At 42.3% G+C, this 21,443-nt stretch overlaps 12 protein-coding genes across 12 annotated transcripts; 6 read left to right on the top strand and 6 right to left on the bottom strand.

The window, feature by feature from the left end:
• Positions 1-302: 302 nt before the first annotated feature.
• On the top strand, positions 303-1,799 carry HPODL_04025 (Transmembrane actin-binding protein involved in membrane cytoskeleton assembly and cell polarization; the record flags this gene model as incomplete). Its single annotated transcript, XM_014078806.1, has 1 exon — positions 303-1,799. The coding sequence occupies one exon, from the start codon at positions 303-305 to the stop codon at positions 1,797-1,799; it is 1,497 nt and encodes a 498-aa protein (XP_013934281.1).
• A 12-nt stretch (positions 1,800-1,811) lies between these two features.
• Positions 1,812-2,384, bottom strand: HPODL_04024 (Mating-type protein A1; the record flags this gene model as incomplete). The annotated part of the gene is made up of 1 exon (XM_014078805.1): positions 1,812-2,384. The coding sequence occupies one exon, from the start codon at positions 2,382-2,384 to the stop codon at positions 1,812-1,814; it is 573 nt and encodes a 190-aa protein (XP_013934280.1).
• Positions 2,385-2,661: 277 nt separating this feature from the next.
• On the top strand, positions 2,662-2,991 carry HPODL_04023 (uncharacterized protein; the record flags this gene model as incomplete). Its single annotated transcript, XM_014078804.1, has 1 exon — positions 2,662-2,991. One exon carries the CDS (start codon positions 2,662-2,664, stop codon positions 2,989-2,991), a length of 330 nt encoding a protein of 109 aa, XP_013934279.1.
• A 586-nt stretch (positions 2,992-3,577) lies between these two features.
• Positions 3,578-4,579, top strand: HPODL_04022 (uncharacterized protein; the record flags this gene model as incomplete). The annotated part of the gene is made up of 1 exon (XM_014078803.1): positions 3,578-4,579. The coding sequence occupies one exon, from the start codon at positions 3,578-3,580 to the stop codon at positions 4,577-4,579; it is 1,002 nt and encodes a 333-aa protein (XP_013934278.1).
• A 31-nt stretch (positions 4,580-4,610) lies between these two features.
• HPODL_04021 (cAMP-dependent protein kinase type 1) lies at positions 4,611-5,318 on the bottom strand (the record flags this gene model as incomplete). Its single annotated transcript, XM_014078802.1, has 1 exon — positions 4,611-5,318. One exon carries the CDS (start codon positions 5,316-5,318, stop codon positions 4,611-4,613), a length of 708 nt encoding a protein of 235 aa, XP_013934277.1.
• An 853-nt stretch (positions 5,319-6,171) lies between these two features.
• On the bottom strand, positions 6,172-7,500 carry HPODL_04020 (uncharacterized protein; the record flags this gene model as incomplete). Its single annotated transcript, XM_014078801.1, has 1 exon — positions 6,172-7,500. The coding sequence occupies one exon, from the start codon at positions 7,498-7,500 to the stop codon at positions 6,172-6,174; it is 1,329 nt and encodes a 442-aa protein (XP_013934276.1).
• Positions 7,501-7,788: 288 nt separating this feature from the next.
• On the top strand, positions 7,789-13,425 carry HPODL_04019 (Fatty acid synthase subunit alpha; the record flags this gene model as incomplete). Its single annotated transcript, XM_014078800.1, has 1 exon — positions 7,789-13,425. One exon carries the CDS (start codon positions 7,789-7,791, stop codon positions 13,423-13,425), a length of 5,637 nt encoding a protein of 1,878 aa, XP_013934275.1.
• Positions 13,426-13,561: 136 nt separating this feature from the next.
• HPODL_04018 (Target of rapamycin complex 2 subunit AVO1) lies at positions 13,562-15,568 on the bottom strand (the record flags this gene model as incomplete). Its single annotated transcript, XM_014078799.1, has 1 exon — positions 13,562-15,568. The coding sequence occupies one exon, from the start codon at positions 15,566-15,568 to the stop codon at positions 13,562-13,564; it is 2,007 nt and encodes a 668-aa protein (XP_013934274.1).
• A 706-nt stretch (positions 15,569-16,274) lies between these two features.
• On the bottom strand, positions 16,275-16,976 carry HPODL_04017 (Ribosome biogenesis protein BRX1; the record flags this gene model as incomplete). Its single annotated transcript, XM_014078798.1, has 1 exon — positions 16,275-16,976. One exon carries the CDS (start codon positions 16,974-16,976, stop codon positions 16,275-16,277), a length of 702 nt encoding a protein of 233 aa, XP_013934273.1.
• Positions 16,977-17,781: 805 nt separating this feature from the next.
• HPODL_04016 (Mitochondrial dicarboxylate transporter) lies at positions 17,782-18,751 on the bottom strand (the record flags this gene model as incomplete). The annotated part of the gene is made up of 3 exons (XM_014078797.1): positions 17,782-18,602; positions 18,640-18,653; positions 18,702-18,751. The coding sequence occupies 3 exons, from the start codon at positions 18,749-18,751 to the stop codon at positions 17,782-17,784; spliced, it is 885 nt and encodes a 294-aa protein (XP_013934272.1).
• A 776-nt stretch (positions 18,752-19,527) lies between these two features.
• Positions 19,528-20,294, top strand: HPODL_05244 (Mating-type protein ALPHA2; the record flags this gene model as incomplete). The annotated part of the gene is made up of 4 exons (XM_014078796.1): positions 19,528-19,553; positions 19,590-19,701; positions 19,734-20,065; positions 20,096-20,294. 4 exons carry the CDS (start codon positions 19,528-19,530, stop codon positions 20,292-20,294), a joined length of 669 nt encoding a protein of 222 aa, XP_013934271.1.
• A 575-nt stretch (positions 20,295-20,869) lies between these two features.
• HPODL_04015 (Mating-type protein A1) lies at positions 20,870-21,433 on the top strand (the record flags this gene model as incomplete). The annotated part of the gene is made up of 1 exon (XM_014078795.1): positions 20,870-21,433. The coding sequence occupies one exon, from the start codon at positions 20,870-20,872 to the stop codon at positions 21,431-21,433; it is 564 nt and encodes a 187-aa protein (XP_013934270.1).
• Between the last annotated feature and the right edge of the window lie 10 nt (positions 21,434-21,443).

Raw genomic sequence — 21,443 nt, 5'->3', positions numbered from 1 at the left:
CTCCACTATTAAAACAGGAGCATTATATATTCTTCATGTATTTACAAAAGGATCTTTTTAAATTTGGAGTTATGGTTTTCAGAGCATAGAACAATACAGGGTAGAGAGATAAGTGGTATCTTGTGTATGCAGTAGGATCAAGTTTGTATTACTCTCCATATATCAATGTTGAAACTAAAAGGGTCTTCGAATATTCGTAACGATTATAGTCACGGGATCTCACGTGATTATATATCATGTGCTCTACGTAGGAAAAAAAATTCATGGTAGCAGCTCTGTGAGGTGCATGGTAGCAGGTTCAAATGCTGAGGACCCAGCTGAGGGACATGGAGACCAAGTTAAAGTCACTCGAAGAAACTCATTCTCAAAACCTAGCATCATTGTTTTCGCAACACAGCAAAGAGATTGAGGAAATCAAGGCAAGCGCTTCTGAGCTCAAAGAAGGTGGATTAAACGAAGAAGCGCAACAAGAAGTACAGATGCTGCAGCAAGCAATGGACGATACTATGCAAGAGTTGGCAGAGCAACATCAGGCCATAGAAAAGGAAGCTGAAACAAGAGTTCTTCGGTTGATAGACACGTTGCTTAAAGTAAGCTCTGATCGTCTACGTGAGTTCGTTTTCAACCTTGAGTCTCCAGTATACTCTAATACTGACATTCCGACTGCAGAGTACCTGGGTACCATGTTGGAGAGAGTTTCCCACTTGAGTACTCAGTTTTCCACCACCATGACAGATTACATCGCAGATAATATGAAAGGAGAAAGTGAAAGTGGCCTCATCAAAGCTATCATAGAGCTTACTGATTCGATAGGCAATTTGTTCTCAAATGTTAAGGCGGTTCTTCGTGATCGTAAGGATGACGTGCAGGAAATTCTGGTCGAGGGCTCAAAAGACCTTGCTCATATGGTTGAGCTATTTTTCGAGTCGATGCTTAGCAACCATTTGTTGAAGCTGGAAATTCATGAAAGGACCGACAGAGTCATCACTGGCAACATCAATGTACAAGAAGTTATTCAAAGCTTGATGCAGGTCGTCGAAGTATTCAGGGACCCCGGTAGGAAAACCCCAGTCTCCTCCGACGAACTTGGCTACTTCTTAGACAAGGAGCTTGCAAACACACAAGCAGCAGTTGAGAAGGCAGCTGGCCTACTTGAGTCAATGTCAACCCGACACAAGCTGGAGGTCCAGGAGGATGGTTCCCTCGAGGTGAACGAAGCAATCATTTCTTGCGCTAGTGCTATCATAAATGCTGTCAAGTTGCTGTTGGAAGCTTGCATAGATGCACAGGAGGAAATCGTATCTCGTGGAAGGGGGTCCATGTCCAGAGCTTTATTCTACAAGAAGAATAATCGCTGGACCGAAGGTCTTATATCTGCCTCCAAACAAGTTGCTTACGCAACTGGTATACTCATTAGAATGGCAGACGGCGTTTTAGCCGGAACAAACTCAAGTGAGGAGCTGATTGTCGCATCTAACGAAGTTGCATCGGCCACTGCACAGCTAGTCTCATCTTCCCGTGTTAAGTCCGATCTAATGTCACAAAGCCATTTAAATTTGGAGGAAGCATCAAGGAAAGTCACATCTTCCTGCAAAATGTTAGTCACCAAGGTTAGGAGTCTTTTGCTCTCCGACGAAAGCAATAAAACGGTTGATTACTCGCAACTCACCGCCCACGAGAACAGAACAGCTGAGCTCGAACAGCAGGTTGAGATACTCAAACTCGAAAGCGCACTTTCTCACGCTAGGAAACGGTTGGGTGAAATTAGAAAATTCAGCTACAGAGATGAAGAATCCTAGAATGCTTCAATCCTATGCTCTCGACTTGCTCCTGGCTCGCTTGTTGGTAAACCACACCCGGACCTGAAGTGGGCTAATCCCGCATTCCCTTGCTATCCTCTCCCTTTCCTTCGAATTGGGGAATCGTTTCACTTTGAATGCCTTTTCCAAAAGCTCTTTGCTCGATTCTGGTATATGTCTTCTCTTTTTCTTATCAAAGCACTCTGAAACAAAACACTCTTTGTAGACGTCCAGTTCTCCTGGCCATTGTTTTTCCACCTTCCTCATTTCCGTCTCCACTTCAGCTTTCTCAATAGCAAACCCACGCCACAGACTTTCGTATTTGTCGTTGGAGCGTATCTCCATGATAGCCGCCTCCCAGCCATCCAACAGCCTCCTATAGTGTCGCTCAACCCGGTCTACTGCACCTCCCGCACCGATAGCAAGCAAAGCGTTTCTCTCAGATCTCAGAGAATCCTCCAAGACCTTCACGCCCTCTTTTCTAATGTCTCTGGCAAACACGCAATTCTCGGAAGCAAGGTTCCCTTCTCTCCTTTGACTATCTAAAGAAGGTTCGTTCTTGTTGCCTATCAGGCTGGTAGTCATATCATGCAGTAAAAGAAGTGAGTTTAATAGCAAACCAGACCCCATGACTCTATAAGCATTAATTATCTTTCGCGACAGGGTAGCTAGTAAGGATTTTATGTGGGCGTATCATTTTTTGGCAGATACGGGTATAAAAATGTTTCACTCCTGCAACCATTTCCCTGGTTGCCTCTGCGCCTAATAGAGGTTTCAAGTCGCTATATATTACAATCTAAGCTTTAGAGATCAAAGGTGAATCTTCAAAAGTCCAAGTCCATAACGAAAATATCATAGTCAAATGGAGAGAAAGGCTAAAAGAGCTATCGGAAAACCTAAGAATAGATTTCTGATTACAAGGGGGGTTGTCAATGGAATATTAAAAAGAGAGAGCGGCCAACTGGATTTTCGGTCAATTTCCAAAATAGCCTCCATTGTGAGTACTTCTGATGGGCAACTAACAAGTAGGTATGGAGCAAAAGAACTCAAAAGTTTGATCGCTATTTTAAATATTTGGAATCAAAGGAAGATCAGCTATCAACCCAGTTTCTACGAAATATACTTGCCGGCAGCGGTAGCGCAGGCGTTCAGATCCTCTCAAGATCTGATATTGAGGGACAGGAAAAATTGATAAATGATGCACATGACCCCAAAGTATATCTGATGGATTTCAAGGTGAATAATCAAACCAAGCCGATCATCAAATTTGAAAAATCACCTTATAATAGGATGCGATTCAAGAATATCGAGACGGGTAGAAAGATACTAGGGAACAATTGCGACAGTAATACTGACACGGGACGGAGAAATAAATCTAAGAAAGGCTCAAACAAAGGCCCGTCACAGTATATTCGACTGTTTGCTACGCCCTTCACTGATGCGCAAATTGAGGATGTATACGTAAGCTAATGCTAAGCAGAAAGCGGGTAACTAGTATCTTACCGAAAGTGTTTAAGTTGATTACGTAATGGTGACACGACAATTCTCTCTAAGTTAATTTGATTGAATCTGTTAGCGATCAAACCCCTCGTTTTGCAAAGTTGTTGCTACACGACTTTCAAGGAATCGACAATTAAATCTTTTTTAGTTACCCTGCCCAGAACTTATTCACCTAATGAAAAATGTGTTTATTGTATGGAATGATCAAGTGGTTTAGGCCGTCACTAGATTTAATGCAAGATTTTCATCTCTTGACAGGGTACCGTAAGGTTGGTCGCATGTATTATACACTAAAGGTGAATCAAAAGGAGATTCTACTTGGGCAAAAGCAGCCCAGATCCTTGGTCAGTGACTTGATGGATTTGCTCGAAAAACCAATCCACAAACGGGCTATAGATCAACATGTAGAAGACAAGTTGACAACGGTCAGGTATATTGAAAGTTTTGAAAAAGACCATTATCAAAGAATATTGCGCGAATTGACCTCTGTGTTGCAACCACTGGGAAAATCTAGCAATCAAAATCAACCTATAACTGCCTGTCATTCGTTACTTGGGTCAGAAGTGAAAGCAGTAAACCAGTATATACGGAAGTTGAGAAAACAGTCAGATATTATTTTTGTGGCAGATTATTTACTTGCGCAGGGGCGACTCAATACAACCTTTCTCGCATCTTTGGTATTCAAAATGAATCGGGCTACTTTGAAAGGTTTTATTAGCACAACAATCAATGACGGCAGGTTTGCATCGCTGGACGAAGCATTGCTCTGTAAAGCGTATGTGATATTCTGTTATCGTTTAAGGCAATTGGGAATGATGACGTTGTCTGATCATCTTATCAAACAACAACTATCATCACTTTGGCTACCCTGCATCCGTCGTGAACAATTCTCAAATGCAAAATACCTGAGAAACCTTATGTCGATATTGATGGAAGCTTTAGATGAGAATGAGTTGATATCCATCGTAAAATCCGCCAAGAGTGTGCACATGGCGTATATATTATGGGAATTGAAACCACACAGATACAGAGAGATAAAAGAGGCATTTGTTGTTAGTTCACACCGTCCTAGCTCAAACCGCAATCTATCAGCGCATCAGAAATTGATCCTTTATTTATTATCAAACCCAGGTGTTTATCAGGACGATCAGTTGCAGATCAAACTAAATGAGCTTTCTCGACGGCATCGACTTTCATATGGTGAGTGCGTTTCGGAGAACTCATTTTTCGAATCGTTAAAATGTGTCATTGCATCCCAAAATAGTGTGCTTTTCTGTTAGCACTAATTATTCATCGCAGGGAGGAGCCAAGTCAAAATTCGGGGAACAAGTACCCAAAGTCATCTGGGGAGCTGTCATTTCCATAATCATAGTCTTCTTCGGGATATAGCTCGAACTGGGAGCTGTCGCCTACGCCATTCGGAATATTAGGTTCATACGGTGTTTCAATATTCCCACTCAAAAGATTTTCCCACACGACTTCCTGAAACCATGGATGATTTTTTATATCTTCAACTCCGTGGCGAAGATTGCCTAGCCTGAAAGTGACGTCTTTCATTATTAAACCTCTTATGAGGGAGCTTGCATCTGGGTCGACGAAATGAGGAACCTCATATTCACACTTGCTTATTTTCTCGTAAATTTTTAAGGGTGATGTGTCGTAGAAAGGAGTCGTGCCTACCAGCATTTCATAAATCAGAATGCCAAATGACCACCAATCGACCGCTTTGTTATACGGTTGGACCGCGATTACTTCCGGGGCAATGTAATCAGGTGTACCACACAAGGTATATGTGGCCGTTTCAACTTCCTTGGCAAAACCAAAATCAGTTAATTTTATGTGTCCAGATCTTGTCAGTAATATGTTTTCAGGCTTGAGATCTCGATAGACAATATTTTTGGAGTGTAGATATTCGAGAGCGAGCAAGACTTCTGCAGCGTAAAATTTGGCCACTTGATTAGGGAAAACTTTCGATTTCCTCAAAAGTGAAAACAGCTCTCCACCTTCAATGTAGTCCATTACCATAAATATGGATTTTGAATCTTGGAAAGTCCCCCACATTCTTGTGATGAATGGGTGTTGCAACACGGACAAAATTCTCCTCTCATCGTTGGTGTGCTCGATTTGCTTTGACTTGACTATTTTCCGCTTCCGGAACACCTTCATCGCATAATATCGTCCATTATGGTTTGACCTAACCAAATGTACACGCCCAAAAAACCCAGTGCCTAAGGTTCGTAAAACTTTGAAATCGTTTATAGAATACTTTCCTTTTGTCTGTTTATAGGGAAGATTGGTATTCTTGGTGACATTTTGAGAAGTAGAATTCATTCCATTGTTGAAAGAATCTTTCGCCATTTCAGGATGATTTGACAGAAAGCTGGAAGTTTGATTGGAAATTGTTTCACTAAAAGATGCTTGCTGGCATTCGTATTGCTCTTGTATTATTACGGATGATGGAAGACGCTGAGGTTCAGATGATGTTGGATGTTCAGCAGAAATTGTTCCTTGGCGCACCTTATGAACTTGATCAGAAGAGCTCATGTTTTGATCGAAAATTGCCCACTGATTGAAATAGTAGCTCTCATTCTGAAGCTTGCAATATGCCAGTAAATTTAATACAGTTAGTTAGTTTACTGGCACCAAAAATATTGCGAATGCAATATTTTTTTCCAATTCAGCTTACGTAATGTTTTTTGATACTGTAGAGTTTTGCATGATAAAGACTTTAAGAATTTGTCTGAATGGAACTTCAGCGAGCTAGTTCAAAGAATAATTATAGTTTCCTATCCAGGGAAGCAAGCACCCTTGAGGTATGTTCTGGGATAAATGTATATTAGCGTACATTATCTTTTAGACTACTGACTCTTGGCTAGTCCGAATCTCGAGATTCTTGGCTTGAATACATCAAACCTGTCAGCTCGCTCAGGACATTGTACCAAGTCTTCAGTTCGTCTTCAGAGGATGCCTCCAACACCAGTGTTTTAGAGCTCTTAATGAAGGCCGATGATAAATCTTTGCCATGAAGTTTGAATCGGTAGGGCCCTGAGTCGACTAAATCCTTGACAGTGCATTCAGGTAGGAAAAATACATGATTTGGTTGGGTGTTCGAGCACACCCTGGAATTGAATTCGAAGAGAAATCGATTCTTGGTGATAACATAATAGTGTGATGACATCTTCGAAGTAAGCTTTCCATCCTTTCTTGCCAAAACTCCTTCCAATATGGGAACTGTTGAGAAATGCTGTCTATTTGGAAAAGTCACAGTTTCAAGGTTTCTTGCATGCGGTTCAGGGATGTGGTTTCGGTTCGAAGAGGGATGTGATAAGTCATGCAAAGTTTCTGATGTTGAGGCTAGTTTGTTGTCGTATACTTTGAGAAATCGTGACCATTCAAGATCATTTGGGATATCTTGGAAATGTGTATTTAGCATTTGAAAGCTTTTACTGTAGTCTCCATGAAGGTGGACCAAAGTTGATGAGAATAACTCGAAAATGTGCTTCAACTCCTGAGTAGTTTGGATTTCGGCTAATCTCAAGTCAGTTTCACTATTTTGTATAAAATTCAAAAACTTTTGCTCCGACTGAAGCTGTGCGTCTGCCTGAGACATGAGTATTCTCTTATTGAAATAAGGGTCATGACGAAAATCCAGTTTTGCATTTTCGGGCAACATTTCGGACTTCGTAATAGATAACTCAAAGTGTTCCAGTTCCTTCGTGGTTTGTTGTAATGCCAGCTTGTATTCCTTTTCATGCTTGTGACACAAATGACTGAACTCTTTTTGCTTCGTACTTATCGACGATTGAAGTCCCTTCAGTTGTGGAATGACTTGACTTTTCATGGTAGTCTCTGCAAGGCCCATTTGCTTGATCAGTGATTCCGTCTGATCTTGTAAAAGGCGGAAAAAGGTGTTAATATCGTGGTCATGAGACCCAGCGTGCTCAATTCCCGATGTCTCAGTGACTGGCATGGAGCCCTCTGGATCAGTTTCAAACCTTACTACCGAATCAATAGAAGTACTTTTACGCAGCCTCTCGTGTGATTTGATGTTTGTGGTGACAATACTCAAGTGATCGTGAATATAGGCCTCCATGAAAACAACTAGCTGTCGATATTTTTCAAGTCGTTCTGAGATGAGGGGCAACGAATTTCTTATCGGACTGGTGGTCAACCCCAGAGAATTGTCTGGGTCCGCAGACATGCTTTGATAGATTGCTGATTTAGTTTTCGCTAGGCTGCTACAGAAGTATTGGTTGTATAATGATGACTATTGCTTATCTGTAGCCCTTTTTGACGACAAAATTTCGCGTAAATCGGAACGTTCGAGTTTTTTCAAATTGTCTACAATACAGCAAGCATTCAACAACGTTTTTTTTTACTTTTACACAGCCTTTGAAAGCTCAACAATTCTTTCAACAAGTTTTAGGACATTTAAATTTGAATTGACCTACTTAACTTTGATAATATTGATTTTTTTCTATACACTACAATGAAGCCGGAGATTGAACAAGAATTATCTCATGTTTTGTTGACTGAGCTTCTGGCTTACCAATTTGCCTCTCCTGTGAGATGGATTGAAACTCAAGACGTTTTTCTGAGAGATTTCAATACCGAACGCGTTGTCGAAATAGGGCCTTCCCCCACTTTAGCGGGTATGGCTTCGCGTACGATAAAGGCGAAGTACGAATCCTACGATGCAGCACTTTCCTTGCAAAGACAAGTTCTTTGCTACTCGAAAGACCAAAAAGAAATTTATTACACTCCAGATCCTGCTGATATTGTGACCGCTGCTGAGGAGTCTCTTCCACCGTCAAAGCCATCCGACGTAACCGCTGTTCCGGTCAGCCTTCCTTTGCCTGTTGTCAATCAGCAAGGTACTCCAGAGCAAGCGCAGGTGGCAGTCAACATTCCTGATGAGCCTGTTAAAGCCTCGTTGGTTCTGCAGGCATTAGTTGCCCATAAATTGAAGAAACCCCTCAACGATATTTCAATGGGGAAAGCAATCAAGGATCTTGTCGGCGGAAAATCCACTGTCCAGAATGAAATTCTCGGTGATCTAGGTAAGGAGTTTGGAGCTACTCCCGAAAAGCCAGAAGATTCCCCACTGCAAGAGCTTGCTGAGCAGTTCCAAGAGACATTTCAGGGCTCATTGGGGAAACAATCTTCCTCCCTTATTGCAAGATTGATGAGCTCTAAAATGCCCGGTGGTTTTTCTGTAGGTGTGGCCAGAAAGTATCTTCAATCTAGATGGGGACTTGGCCCCGGAAGACAGGATTCGGTTCTATTGTATGCTCTTACAAACGAACCGAGCCAAAGGTTAGCTTCAGAAGCTGATGCCAAATTATTTTTGGATTCTGCCTCCAACTCTTATGCGTCTCAAAATGGTATTACCTTATCTCAAGCTTCGTCTCAAAGCTCTGGTGGCTCTGGCGCCTCTGCGGTAGTTGATTCTGCCGCTCTTGATGCTGCAATGAAGGAGAACAAAAATCTTGCTCGTCAACAGTTAGAAACTCTGGCAAGATACTTGAATTACGATTTGATGAAAGGTGAAAAACTTCTCCTCAAGGAGAAAGAAGCGACTGCTGTTCTTCAGGCCGAACTTGATTTGTGGGCCGAGGAGCATGGTGAATTTTATGCTTCGGGGATTAAACCTGTTTTTTCATCCTTGAAAGCTAGATCCTATGACTCGTACTGGAATTGGGCCAGGCAGGACGCGCTATCCATGTATTTCGATATCATTTTTGGAAAGTTGACTTCTGTGGACAGGGAGACGGTGACTCAATGCATTCAAATCATGAATAGAGCTAATCCAACTCTGATAAAATTCATGCAGTACCACATTGATCATACCCCAACTCATAAAGGTGAGACATATGAGCTCGCTAAGAAACTTGGACAACAACTAATTGACAATTGTCGTGAAGTTCTTAACAAAAGTCCAGTTTACAAAGATATCTCCTACCCTACAGGACCAAAGACGACTGTGGACGAAAAGGGACATATAATTTATACAGAAGAAGTGAGACCAGCTGTTAGAAAGCTAGAACAATATGTTCATGAAATGGCATTGGGTGGTGAATTAACGAAAGAGCCCCAGCCGTCCATTAAAGATGACCTTTCAAGAATATATAAAGCTATTTCCAAGCAGGCATCGGCTGAAAGCAAGATCGAATTTCAGAAACTCTATGCTAAACTGCTAGATTTTGTTGATCAGTCATCCGAAATTGAGGTTTCCAAATCCGCTAAGGCCGTTCTTGGTGATGAAAGTGTCCCTGAATCCGATAGTGACACTGATGAGATTGCTTCGCTTAAGGATTATGCAGAAATTCACAAGCCTGTTTCAAGTACTATTCCGCCAGAAACGATTCCGTTTTTGCACATACAAAAGAAAGACAGATTGGGCTTTTGGAGATATGATAAGCATGCTTCCTCATCATATCTAGATGGTCTCGAAAAGGGTGCAGTTAACGGCATAACGTTTAAAGGAAAGTATGCTCTAGTGACGGGGGCTGGTGCAGGCTCAATTGGAGCTGAAATTCTTCAAGGGTTGTTGTCAGGTGGTGCAAAAGTGATTGTCACTACGTCAAGATTTTCCAAAACTGTCACGGAATACTATCAACGAATGTATTCGAGATATGGTGCTGCGGATTCTACGCTAGTGGTTGTACCTTTTAATCAGGGATCAAAGCAAGATATAAAATCACTTGTTGATTATATCTATGAAGACGGGAAAAAGGGTGGACTTCAATGGGACTTGGATTATGTGATCCCATTTGCTGCGATTCCAGAAATGGGAATCGAGATCGATGCCATTGACTCCAGATCTGAATTAGCTCATCGGATCATGCTAACTAATTTGCTGAGATTACTAGGGGAGATTTCGTCAAAGAAAAAGGATAGAAATATTCAGACTCGTCCAGCTCAGGTAATTCTCCCTCTATCTCCCAATCATGGCACTTTTGGCTCCGATGGTTTATACTCGGAGTCCAAGCTTGGACTTGAAACTCTCTTCAACAGATGGCACTCAGAGTCGTGGTCATCCTATTTAACCATTTGCGGAACAGTGATCGGTTGGACTAGAGGAACGGGCTTAATGTCAGGAAACAATATCATTGCAGAGGGAATTGAAAAGTTGGGCGTTCGCACTTTCTCTCAAAAAGAAATGGCATTCAACATTCTGGGTCTAATGACTCCGGAAGTCATGAAGCTTTGTGAGGAAGCTCCGATTATGGCGGACCTCAATGGTGGACTGCAATTTGTGGAAAATCTCAGAGAATATACCAACAAATTAAGATCGGATATCAACAGAACCTCCGATGTTCGCAGGGCCGTTAGCGTGGAAACTGCTATCGAACATAAGATTGTCAATGGATCTGGTGCAGACGATCCATTCAATAAAGCAGAGATCAAACCAAGGGCTAACATGAAATTTGAATTCCCAAATCTGAAGTCTTACAAGGAGCTGAAAGCGCTGGCTCCAAATCTTGAGGGCATGCTCGATTTGGAAAGAGTAATTGTGATCACAGGCTTTGCCGAGGTTGGTCCTTGGGGAAGTTCTAGAACTCGATGGGAAATGGAAGCTTGTGGTGAATTCTCCTTAGAAGGTTGTATTGAGATGGCTTGGATTATGGGATATATCAAGTATTTCAATGGCTCCATCAAAGGAAAGCAGTACACTGGCTGGGTTGATGCGAAAACCAATCAACCTGTGGATGATAAAGATGTCAAGAAGAAATATGAGGAGGACATTCTAAAACATTCCGGTATCAGACTTGTGGAACCAGAACTGTTCCATGGCTATGATCCAAAGAAAAAGAAGTTCATTCAAGAAGTGGTTGTTCAGCACGATCTTGAGCCGTTCGAGACCGATAAAGCTACTGCAGAGCAATACAAAGCTTGGCACGGGGATCACGTTGAATGCTTCCCAATCGAAGGTGCCGAGGAATACTCTGTTAGAGTTTTAAAGGGGGCCAAACTTTACATTCCTAAGGCTCTGAGATTTGATAGGCTAGTTGCTGGACAAATCCCAACTGGGTGGGATCCTCGCACATACGGTATTGATGATGACATCATTTCACAGGTTGACCCGATAACACTTTACGTTTTGGTCACGGTCGCCGAGACACTCCTGAGTTCGGGTATTACTGATCCATATGAGTTTTACAAGTATGTTCATGTGTCCGAGGTTGGAAATTGTTCTGGCTCGGGAATGGGTGGAGTTTCGGCTCTCAAAGGCATGTTCAAAGACAGATTTTTAGACCAACCGGTTCAAAATGATATTCTTCAGGAGTCGTTCATCAATACCATGTCTGCCTGGGTGAACATGCTTTTGCTATCCTCGTCTGGCCCAATAAAAACCCCTGTTGGAGCATGTGCGACAGCATTGGAATCCGTTGATGTGGGAATGGAAACGATTTTATCAGGAAAGGCGAAAATTGTGATTGTGGGTGGCTATGACGACTTCCAAGAAGAAGGTTCATATGAATTCGCAAATATGAATGCTACTTCCAATGCAGATGACGAGTTTGCTCATGGACGCACGCCTGCTGATATGTCCAGACCTACCACCACTAGCAGAAGCGGCTTTATGGAAGCTCAGGGCTCAGGATTGCAGATTTTGATGACAGCAGAATTGGCTCTTAAAATGGGCGTCCCTATATATGGTATCGTTGCGATGGCATCCACGGCAAGTGATAAAATTGGAAGATCTGTGCCTGCACCTGGAAAAGGTATCCTTACCACTGCTAGAGAGCATCACGGAGATTCTAGGTTCACATCCCCTAAACTGGACATCAAGTACAGAGCAAGACAGCTCAAAGCAAGAACTTCCCAGATCAAAACCTGGGTTGAAGACGAATTATCTTTGTTATCGGAAGAAGCCAGCGTTCTTGCAAAGCAGGATCCCTCCTTTGATCAAGAAAGGTTCCTGGCTGAACGGGCTGAAGAAATTCGAAAAGAAGCCAAATGTCAAATCAAAGAAGCCCAAAGAATGTATGGTAACGAGTTCTGGAAAAACGACCCTCGCATTGCACCAATTAGAGGTGCATTGGCCACATTCGATCTAACGATCGATGATTTGGGTGTGTGTTCTTTCCATGGAACGTCTACTAAAGCAAACGATAAGAATGAGACTGCGGCCATCGATAAGATGATGAGCCATTTAGGACGTACGGAAGGAAATCCTGTGTACGGCGTTTTCCAAAAGTATTTGACTGGGCACCCTAAGGGTGCTGCTGGTGCGTGGATGCTTAATGGTGGCTTGCAAATTTTGCAAACGGGTGTGGTTCCGGGAAACAGAAATGCCGACAATGTCGATAAAGTCCTGGAGAACTATGATTATGTTCTCTTCCCTTCGAGAACAATAAAGACGGATGGAATAAAAGCAGTTTCGGTAACCTCATTTGGTTTTGGACAGAAAGGTGCTCAAGCGATTATTGTGAATTCTGACTATCTTTATGCGGCTCTTTCTGAAAAAGAGTATCAACAGTACCAAAAGTTGGTCCAAACGAGATACAAGAAAGCGTACCGTTACATGCACAATGCCATGTTAACAAACTCTCTCTTTGTTGCGAAAACGAAGGCGCCTTACACAGATGACTTAGAAGAGTCGGTGTATCTGGATCCTCTTGCACGTGTTACGGCAACCAAAGAAAATAAGCTTACTTTCAAAGAATCTGAAATTCAGTCTTCTACACTGTCCAATGGTCTCTCGACAGAAACAGCTGAGCTGCTCAAGAACATGGCCAGTAGACTGACTGGAGAAAAAGGCGTGGGTGTTGACGTGGAGCTACTCTCCGCCATCAACAGTGAAAACGAAACGTTTTTGGAAAGGAACTTCACAGATACTGAGATCCAATACTGCGCATCATCTTCGTGCCCAAGGGCGTCTTTTGCTGGAACCTGGTCTGCTAAAGAAGCAGTTTTTAAATCATTGGGCGTCAAGTCCAAAGGGGCTGGTGCGTCTATGAAAGATATTGAAATTATTCGGGATATCAACGGAGCTCCATCAGTCAGACTCCATGGGGAAGCCAATGTTGCCGCTTCCGATCAAGGGGTAAAAGCAATCAAGGTTTCTATTTCGCACGATGATATTCAATCTATTGCCGTTGCGATATCAGAGTTCTGATCGAAATGGAGCTATGAAGTCCCGAAATAGAAACTGTACAGAAGTATATAGCTTAAACAAGTATAGAGTTTCTGAATGGCTGTGTTATTGTTTACTATGAACGGAGATTGACATTGCCGATGTCCATTGATATTGCCTATGTTTTCTCATTCGTGGGTGGGAATCTTTCCATTAACAGATTGAAAGTTTTGACGATAGCTCTGGATTCCGCCGCATTAGCCGCTTCCAAATGGTATGTCTTTGGAGCTTCGTGGTTTTGCTTCATGACAACTATCTTAAAATAGTGAGGAATGCGAGGGTTTTGCTTCACCTTAATGATTTGATTGAAATCGAAGCTAGTTGTTTTTGACTCGTACCAAGATCCTTTTGATTCATTGAATGGCAAAATGTATATCTGATGTCCATCTATTACAAGAGATTTGGGATACCTGCCTCTGAAAGACATTTGTTGGCGCCGCCAAATAGTCCATCGATAATAAGTACCTGAACCCAAATAACCTCGATCTTTGGTAGTTTGGGAGTCTCCATGATTCGTTCCAGATATATGGGGTTCGTTTCCATTTAGACCCGTCAATTGAAGCAAGGTTTGAAATTTTTTCTTCCTTTTAGACACATGATGGAATGAATTTGCTTGCATCGTTTCATTACTTGAACCCACGTCATTACCCATAGATGCATTGTTTGAAGCTTTCGTCATCACTGATTCAACTTCGCGCCCCTGTTGACTATGCTTCCCGGAGGCAAGTCTTCTGGTATCCGAATCAATGAATACATGGCTTTTATTCTTTTTGTCATCAAAGGTAATTCCTGACCCATCGGAAGTCGCATGTAAAAAGGAGTTCAAAGAAGCAAGTCTCTCAGAACCAAGAGTTTCTATGGATCTGGGTCCAGCGTTGGTACTTTCTTGCAAAACGCTCGAGCTGGCAACCTTAGGACATTTGAAATTATTTTGAGAGCAGTCATCGTTAGATTTGTAATCTAGAACAAATTCGTCAGCACAATAAGAAACGAGCAACCGATTTCTCTCAAGAGGTCCCATGTCGTCGTCGATCTGGCCATCGTCGTCAGCCAGATAGAGATTCCACAGCTGCGAATTTAGATCGACAGCAAAAATGCCACCTTTATTTTGACTTAATCTCCTAATTTGTGTTAGCGAAGTTTGAATAACATCCTCCACAGCAAACGACTCATCCACCTTTATTTGAATCGGATTTTCAAAACCAATGGATAGTCGAGGAACCGCGATCAAACACCGGAGGGCTTTGTCATCGTGTACAGCATTCGACAAATTGTTTTCGATTCCAAAATCTTCGTTCAACAGATTCGTAAGATTGGAGTGATGTTGCATTAAAAAGGAGCCAGGTTTGTCCTTAGTGAAAAGTATCTCGCCACCTCTTTTTGAGTTCAAGCTCGATTTTGATTCGGCAATGTTCAATTTGGAATGCCTCGAGGGACTGGAGTCACCAGTCCTTTCCTGGTGCCAGGAATTCTCAGCATACAAAGCTAGACTTTGCCGCGTTTTAGAGCTCAAACCATCATCATCACCAGATCTGGACAATTCTGAATCGGTTGAGAAATAATCGTCAGAGTCCAGCTGGCTCTGGAAACCAAAAGCGTCCATTTCTTTATCTGAGGGCACCGTGTTCTCAAATAAAAAGCTTTTTGTGCGAGCAATACTGGAATCCAAAGAAACAGGCGCCAAGTCCATATCACCACTTCTAGACGCATCTCCTGGCATAAGAGAACTTGTGGTTACACTGGATTCCGTGGAGAATGCGGTGGGATATACGCCTTGTCCCAGTGACCTGATGCTTTGGGGCCTAGGTGAAAAGCTATCACGCGAAACACCACTCATCAAGTCTTTATCATCGGCTTCGAGCGCGTGAGTTTTCTCACTAGAGATTTCGTCTATATCTCCACTGTGATCATCCGAGGCTGCAGCGAAGTCATCATTTCGCAAAACTTTCCTACCCTTGCACTCTTCATTTTGAGTGTGAGCAGCTTTTTTTAGTGGGACGAGACTAGTAGACGATGTCAGCGGCAAGTCTCCCACTGGATCAGGAGACCCAATTGGTGGCTTGTGGTCTGAGTTTTTCAAACGGGTAGGCGTCCCACCGTTCAAGATAATTTCCGCACTAGCCATCTCGTTTACTGACGCGCGAACTAGTTCAAGCCGAATAGCGTTGAGAAGCGTCTCCCTTTTCTGACAAAAAGCCATGATGCCTTGGTAGGTTCATGTGACGAAACTTTTGATCAAATAGTCAACAATTCTAGGTAAGCATCAAAAAGCACCAAGAATAATCAGCTTAAGCCTCGAGATTTGACATAGATTTCTTCGATTTTGACTCGAAATTCTGTAGAGCTTGCGAACTGAATTTTGTATGTAAACCGAATAGGAAATTCTTATGTTACCCTCCTTAAGTTTTACGTTAAAAAACCGGTCGAAAAAAAACATTTTCAAAACTTGTTAGTTATCTTCAAATGGCAGGCGCATACACTATATTTGGAAAGGCAATTCCCCCACATCATGTATGTATGAATCACGCTATCGTGAAAAACTAACAATAGCTCGCTATTGCGACTATAGGAACCGTCGTGGCTCTCGTGGCTCCAAAACCATGGTCACCAAAAGTCAAATTGGAACCAAAAATCGATGCATCCTCTCCTGAGGAGGAAAAGTTCATCAAGGATTACTTGAAAAAGCACTTCTGATCGCGATAGCATTGCTTTACAGATATTCTATAACTCATAACCAGAAACCATTATATTGAATCCTGTAGAAAGCAATCTATGTTGAGCATCTGACTCATGAGTCGATTTATTGAAGCTTTAACTAATCATACTTTTATTCAAGTAAAAAGATCGTCGTCTGCCAGAAGTTTGGAGCCAGTTTCTTTTCCATGCCGTGCCATTCTCGATTGTTCTTGCCGAAGAACAGCTTTCTTAGCAGCATCGACTTTCAGCGTCGATCTAACAACATTAGGTGAAACGTATTCTTTATTTTCATAAATCTTGGGACCACAGAAAGAGCCCTCTAATATAGTTATCAAGGTGAGAACAAATCTAGGTCCAATTTCGATCAACTTCATTTCCTCCAAGTCTGCTTCCGCTGCTTCGGCACCTACGGGCTCGCTAATTTGATAATTGCGAACCCATATTTTCCCATCCAAGATAGCAAAAGTCATCAGGTGATCAATGAAAGGCTTTGATTTTCTTGCACCTGGGGGCACTCCAAATTGGTGAATGAACACTTCTTTAAGAATTTTCAAATGAATATCGCCATCGAAAGCTCTATCAAACGACAATATCGGACGCGACCCTTTTAAACAATTTCCAGTGAAATTGAGCTCGTCCATTGTGTGCAAATTCTGAATATGAAACTTTATACTTGGGCCGTTGGGGGTTTTCGAAAGCCACATATAAAGATCCTGGTGTTTGCGACTTTCGAAGTACATAATATTGTTGCAGTTGTGCAGCTCCGCAAGCTCGTTCAACTCAAAAAGATTCTTTTTAGTGTCCAGTTTTGGTTCCTTCCTTGACTGAGGCAACATTGATTGCAAATCATTGATGAAATGTCTGTGCCTTTGGATCACACCACGAGAAGAAATAAGTAAGCACCTTTGACGATTTTGTCTAACCTTTGATCCTTTAGCGTCACTTCCGGGTTTGGTAGTATCCTTGTCACGTTTCAAGGCACGATATATTGCTGACATTGTCGGGAATAAAGCTTGAACCTTGTAAATAAAATTTATTTTTCACAACATTTATGAATTCTACACTACCTACTGAAATAACGATTTACAATGCAAAGGGATTGGACCTATATTCAAACGACCTTCATTTATTTTTACTTTTAAGCTAACTCATATTGTCGGTCTTTCTTTTGTTCAGAGATTCTCAGATTGGGTCAAGAAATACTCATGGACTTTCCAGCTTACTGTTTGACTTCCAACGCCACAGATTTAGCCACCCAATATATATTTTCAATTGTTACCCTACTTTGAGGCAGTCTCGCGAAATCAACCTAGTTAAAGTATTCGAAAATAATGAAGGTCGTTCATGCCCTTCTTTCTAAGGAAAGCAAAACGAATAAGTCCAAGTTACATTCGCAGCCAATATGATGATGCTCAAACAACCCAAATTAAGAAATTAAATGAAGAAAGTGATATAAAACCTATTATTATCAACAAACATCCGCCATCTACGAACATTGACAAGGATTTCGAGATATGGAAGCATAGGGAAATGTGCCGTCTTCGGCGAGACACTAAAATGACCTTTTTGTGGCAACAAATCAAACAATGTGTTATAATTGTCTTGTCTTTAAATTACAAATTTGCACTAGAACTTACATACTTAAAGACCAATCTTTAACCTTCTCAACTCTTCCAGAGCAATGAAAGTCAAAATTGTATGTGGTCCTAATCTAATGAACGCAGGGGTCCACCCTCTGAACATGAATCCCAAGCCTTCTCTAGATATAGCGTCCTTGAGAATACCGAAAGAGCTTTGACCAGTGCCTGAGCTGTTCATAATTCTCGTCTTCAGAACATCTGCTGGTGAGCAGACAGTGGTTGCTACTAAACCGGCAATTAATGATGCAGAAAAATGGGTTGCCTTAGTTTTGGGGTCCATGCTCAAGTTTTCAACAAGCAGTTTCTTGGCCACGTCGTAAGAGACAACTTGCGAAGCTGTCATCAGAATGCCTCGAGCCAAATTGGGTCCAAGGCCCCTAAATAGGGCAGTGAGGTTTTCTTCTCTCGTTATTTTTAGTAAGCCATCCAATGCATGCTTGTAATGTCTTCTTTGAGACTCCGGGAGACTATTATCATTTTGCATTCGAATATTCACGACGTCCGCAGGGTTTCCAACAACACCACCAACCGCACCAGCTATCATAGATGCTGCAAGTAATTGGAAAGTGGATGCCTGACCTCTAGTGGGGTCTGTCATTATCTCTTTCAGCTTCTCATAAACACCAAACCGTGCGGTTGAATATGTTGCCTGTCTTAGCAGCGACGCAGTTAACCCCGCATATGCTGCAAGTACTCCCTCTGTTTTTATAATCTTAAACGCTAGGGACACCAAACTATCTCCAGGAACCTTTGCCGTCTGGAGTCGGACTTTGGCCAAATCCAGAGGATGGGTAAAGAGACATGCGAACATCGACGCCGCTCCTGCACCGTTATCAATCGAGTTTGTTGTGATACATACCTCCATACCAAAATCTAAGATGTTAGCATTTAACATACCGGACACGAGGAACTTTAACTTACGGGAAATTTGCCGAAGGGGCTATAGACTTTGTTGACTTATCTGAGTTCATGGACAACGTTTTTCAACTCCTTTGTCTCCCTGGTAAAAAAGAAAAATTTCACTTCTGCACCGCCGTGGTTTCCAACTATTTCTTACGAGGAAAGGGAGCTTACACTCATGATAATAGGCGATCCAGAGCGTTCAATATACTTGAGCATGCCTGAAAGGTGATCAAAATTAGCACCGAAGCGTTGATGTACTGAATATGTTCATTCTTTAATAGTGGTAACGGTGGAAACCCCTGAAACCCTTTATTTAAAATTAATATAGGCCAAACCATGTCCAGGATCTGCCCAGTGACGATCGTCTGAAATACCTCTATTCGCAATTGCCGAGCTGACTTCTGTTTACCCTCCTAGATTCCGTTCTGTGATCGACGACATATTTCGCGCGTTTAGTGGCTAAAACCACCGATTACGTAATTATATGGCATTGTCCCAAGTATCGCATCCTGCCGAATGTTCGCTTATCTAGAACGGTGATAATGATTTTTGCCTCCAATGCAAATCCTGTAAATCACGTGAACAGATGCTCGTGATGGCCGTCGCATCTTCTCCCAAAACAAAAACCCCCTCCTAACACCATCAGTTTATTAACGGGCGGGTAAATCGATGGCCTGTTCTTTGCGTCACGAGGCCACTCCTGACACCAAGCCCGTTTGAAGGCTGTAGCAACTGCCACCACGATAGATCCGCAGTACCCTCCAAAACTTATCTGGATAATTTCCATCCACGAATAGTATTGGAATTGAGCACGCCTAATTCAATATCTATTTATACTGCATCGATGTCATCCTATGAAGAACAGTGCTCGTAGGTATCATTCTCGGATGAATTCTAACCATACAGAGCCCCAGACCTTCTGTTACTTCTGGATCGATTAATCGATTCGATCACCGAGTCAGACCTTTCACTCGAAGACGAATTGTATTGGGATTCTCATGTGCACTCGCTCATGGCTGTGAGTATAAGACTTTATGCTACTAACAAAAGGTTATCACACACACTGTAAGCTCCCCGTCAGGAACTCCTATGGACGATATGCTGGGCCAAATTCAGGAGCGAACTAAGTGCTTGATTTATATCTTAATGGAACGTCAAATACGAGCAGCCAGACTTGAACAGTTACTATTAGATTACATATCATGCAAACCTCATGACAAATTTTGCAAATCTTCCATGGAATCTTTCACCACCGAAAGAACTATAGAATACACACGCGACTGCCCCCCATATGCTGCCGTGACGACTAGCCAGCCAGGATACAAAACCGAGAAACGCTCCAAGCGATTTCCAAAGACCGCTCAAATGGAGCTAGAAAACTGGTAAGTACGCGGGTATCCAACTAACGATAGGTATACTGAGAATGAGGACAATCCGTATCTATCAAAGAGAGATTTACAGCAACTAGTTCATAAAACTGGACTTTGTGCCCCCCAAGTGAGGAATTGGGTATCAAATAGACGAAGAAAGGAGCGAACACTAACCATTTCAAAAGAGCTCTCAGACCTTTTGAATCAAGATACAGACTGTTCTCCCAATGATGTAGTATAATAAAAATGTTGTTTCATGTTCCTCGCTTTTTTTGTAATCGCACGAGTAGGGTTGCAAAACCTCTGCTTACAACGAAAATTTCCTCCTCACGGTGATTCAGCGAAGATGGCATTGGATGGACTAAATCTATCATTTTTGACACACCTCCCCCAAATTCCCACTACGTCGCCCTTACTAAAGCGCTTGTTATCCGAATACGGGGCAATCGATAATGGGAACGATAGTTCAAACAAGGTAGCACCGAAAAAATCGAGAAGGCACAGAGTCCAGAAGCAAAAAAAGCGTTTAAATGGTTTTATGGCCTTTAGATCATTTTACTCTCGTAACATTGCAAACTACAACTCACAAAAAGCTCTTTCCCAAGATCTTGCAGATGCATGGAATCGTGAAAAACACCAACAAATATGGTCCTTGTATGCCATTCAATATAACCATTCAAAGAGCAAGGAACCGTTTTCAATATGGTTAGAGATGAAGCTTAATAAGAAATTAAGGAAGAATAACTCAGATGATCCCACCACTAGGCGGGAAATCAATATCATGTCCGATATAGTCGTCGAGGATGTATTTCAGGAATGCAGTTCATAATACTAAACGAACCTTCTTTAGATAGTCAAAGGAGAGAAGGGAACCTTGCTTCCGAGAATTGCGTGTTTGCCAGAGACATTAGAAAAGAGGGCGTGAAGGTCTTGGAGGATTCTCTGAGATCTGAGAGAAACGCTTTGCTTGCTATCGGTGCGGGAGGTGCAGTAGACCGGGTTGAGCGACACTATAGGAGGCTGTTGGATGGCTGGGAGGCGGCTATCATGGAGATACGCTCCAACGACAAATACGAAAGTCTGTGGCGTGGGTTTGCTATTGAGAAAGCTGAAGTGGAGACGGAAATGAGGAAGGTGGAAAAACAATGGCCAGGAGAACTGGACGTCTACAAAGAGTGTTTTGTTTCAGAGTGCTTTGATAAGAAAAAGAGAAGACATATACCAGAATCGAGCAAAGAGCTTTTGGAAAAGGCATTCAAAGTGAAACGATTCCCCAATTCGAAGGAAAGGGAGAGGATAGCAAGGGAATGCGGGATTAGCCCACTTCAGGTCCGGGTGTGGTTTACCAACAAGCGAGCCAGGAGCAAGTCGAGAGCATAGGATTGAAGCA

This window comes from Ogataea parapolymorpha, chromosome V (assembly GCF_000187245.1).
Source record: "Ogataea parapolymorpha DL-1 chromosome V, whole genome shotgun sequence".
NCBI lineage: Eukaryota > Fungi > Ascomycota > Pichiomycetes > Pichiales > Pichiaceae > Ogataea > Ogataea parapolymorpha.
The sequence above is the reverse complement of the archived record's forward strand: the minus strand, read 5'-3'. Positions and strand labels throughout refer to the sequence as shown.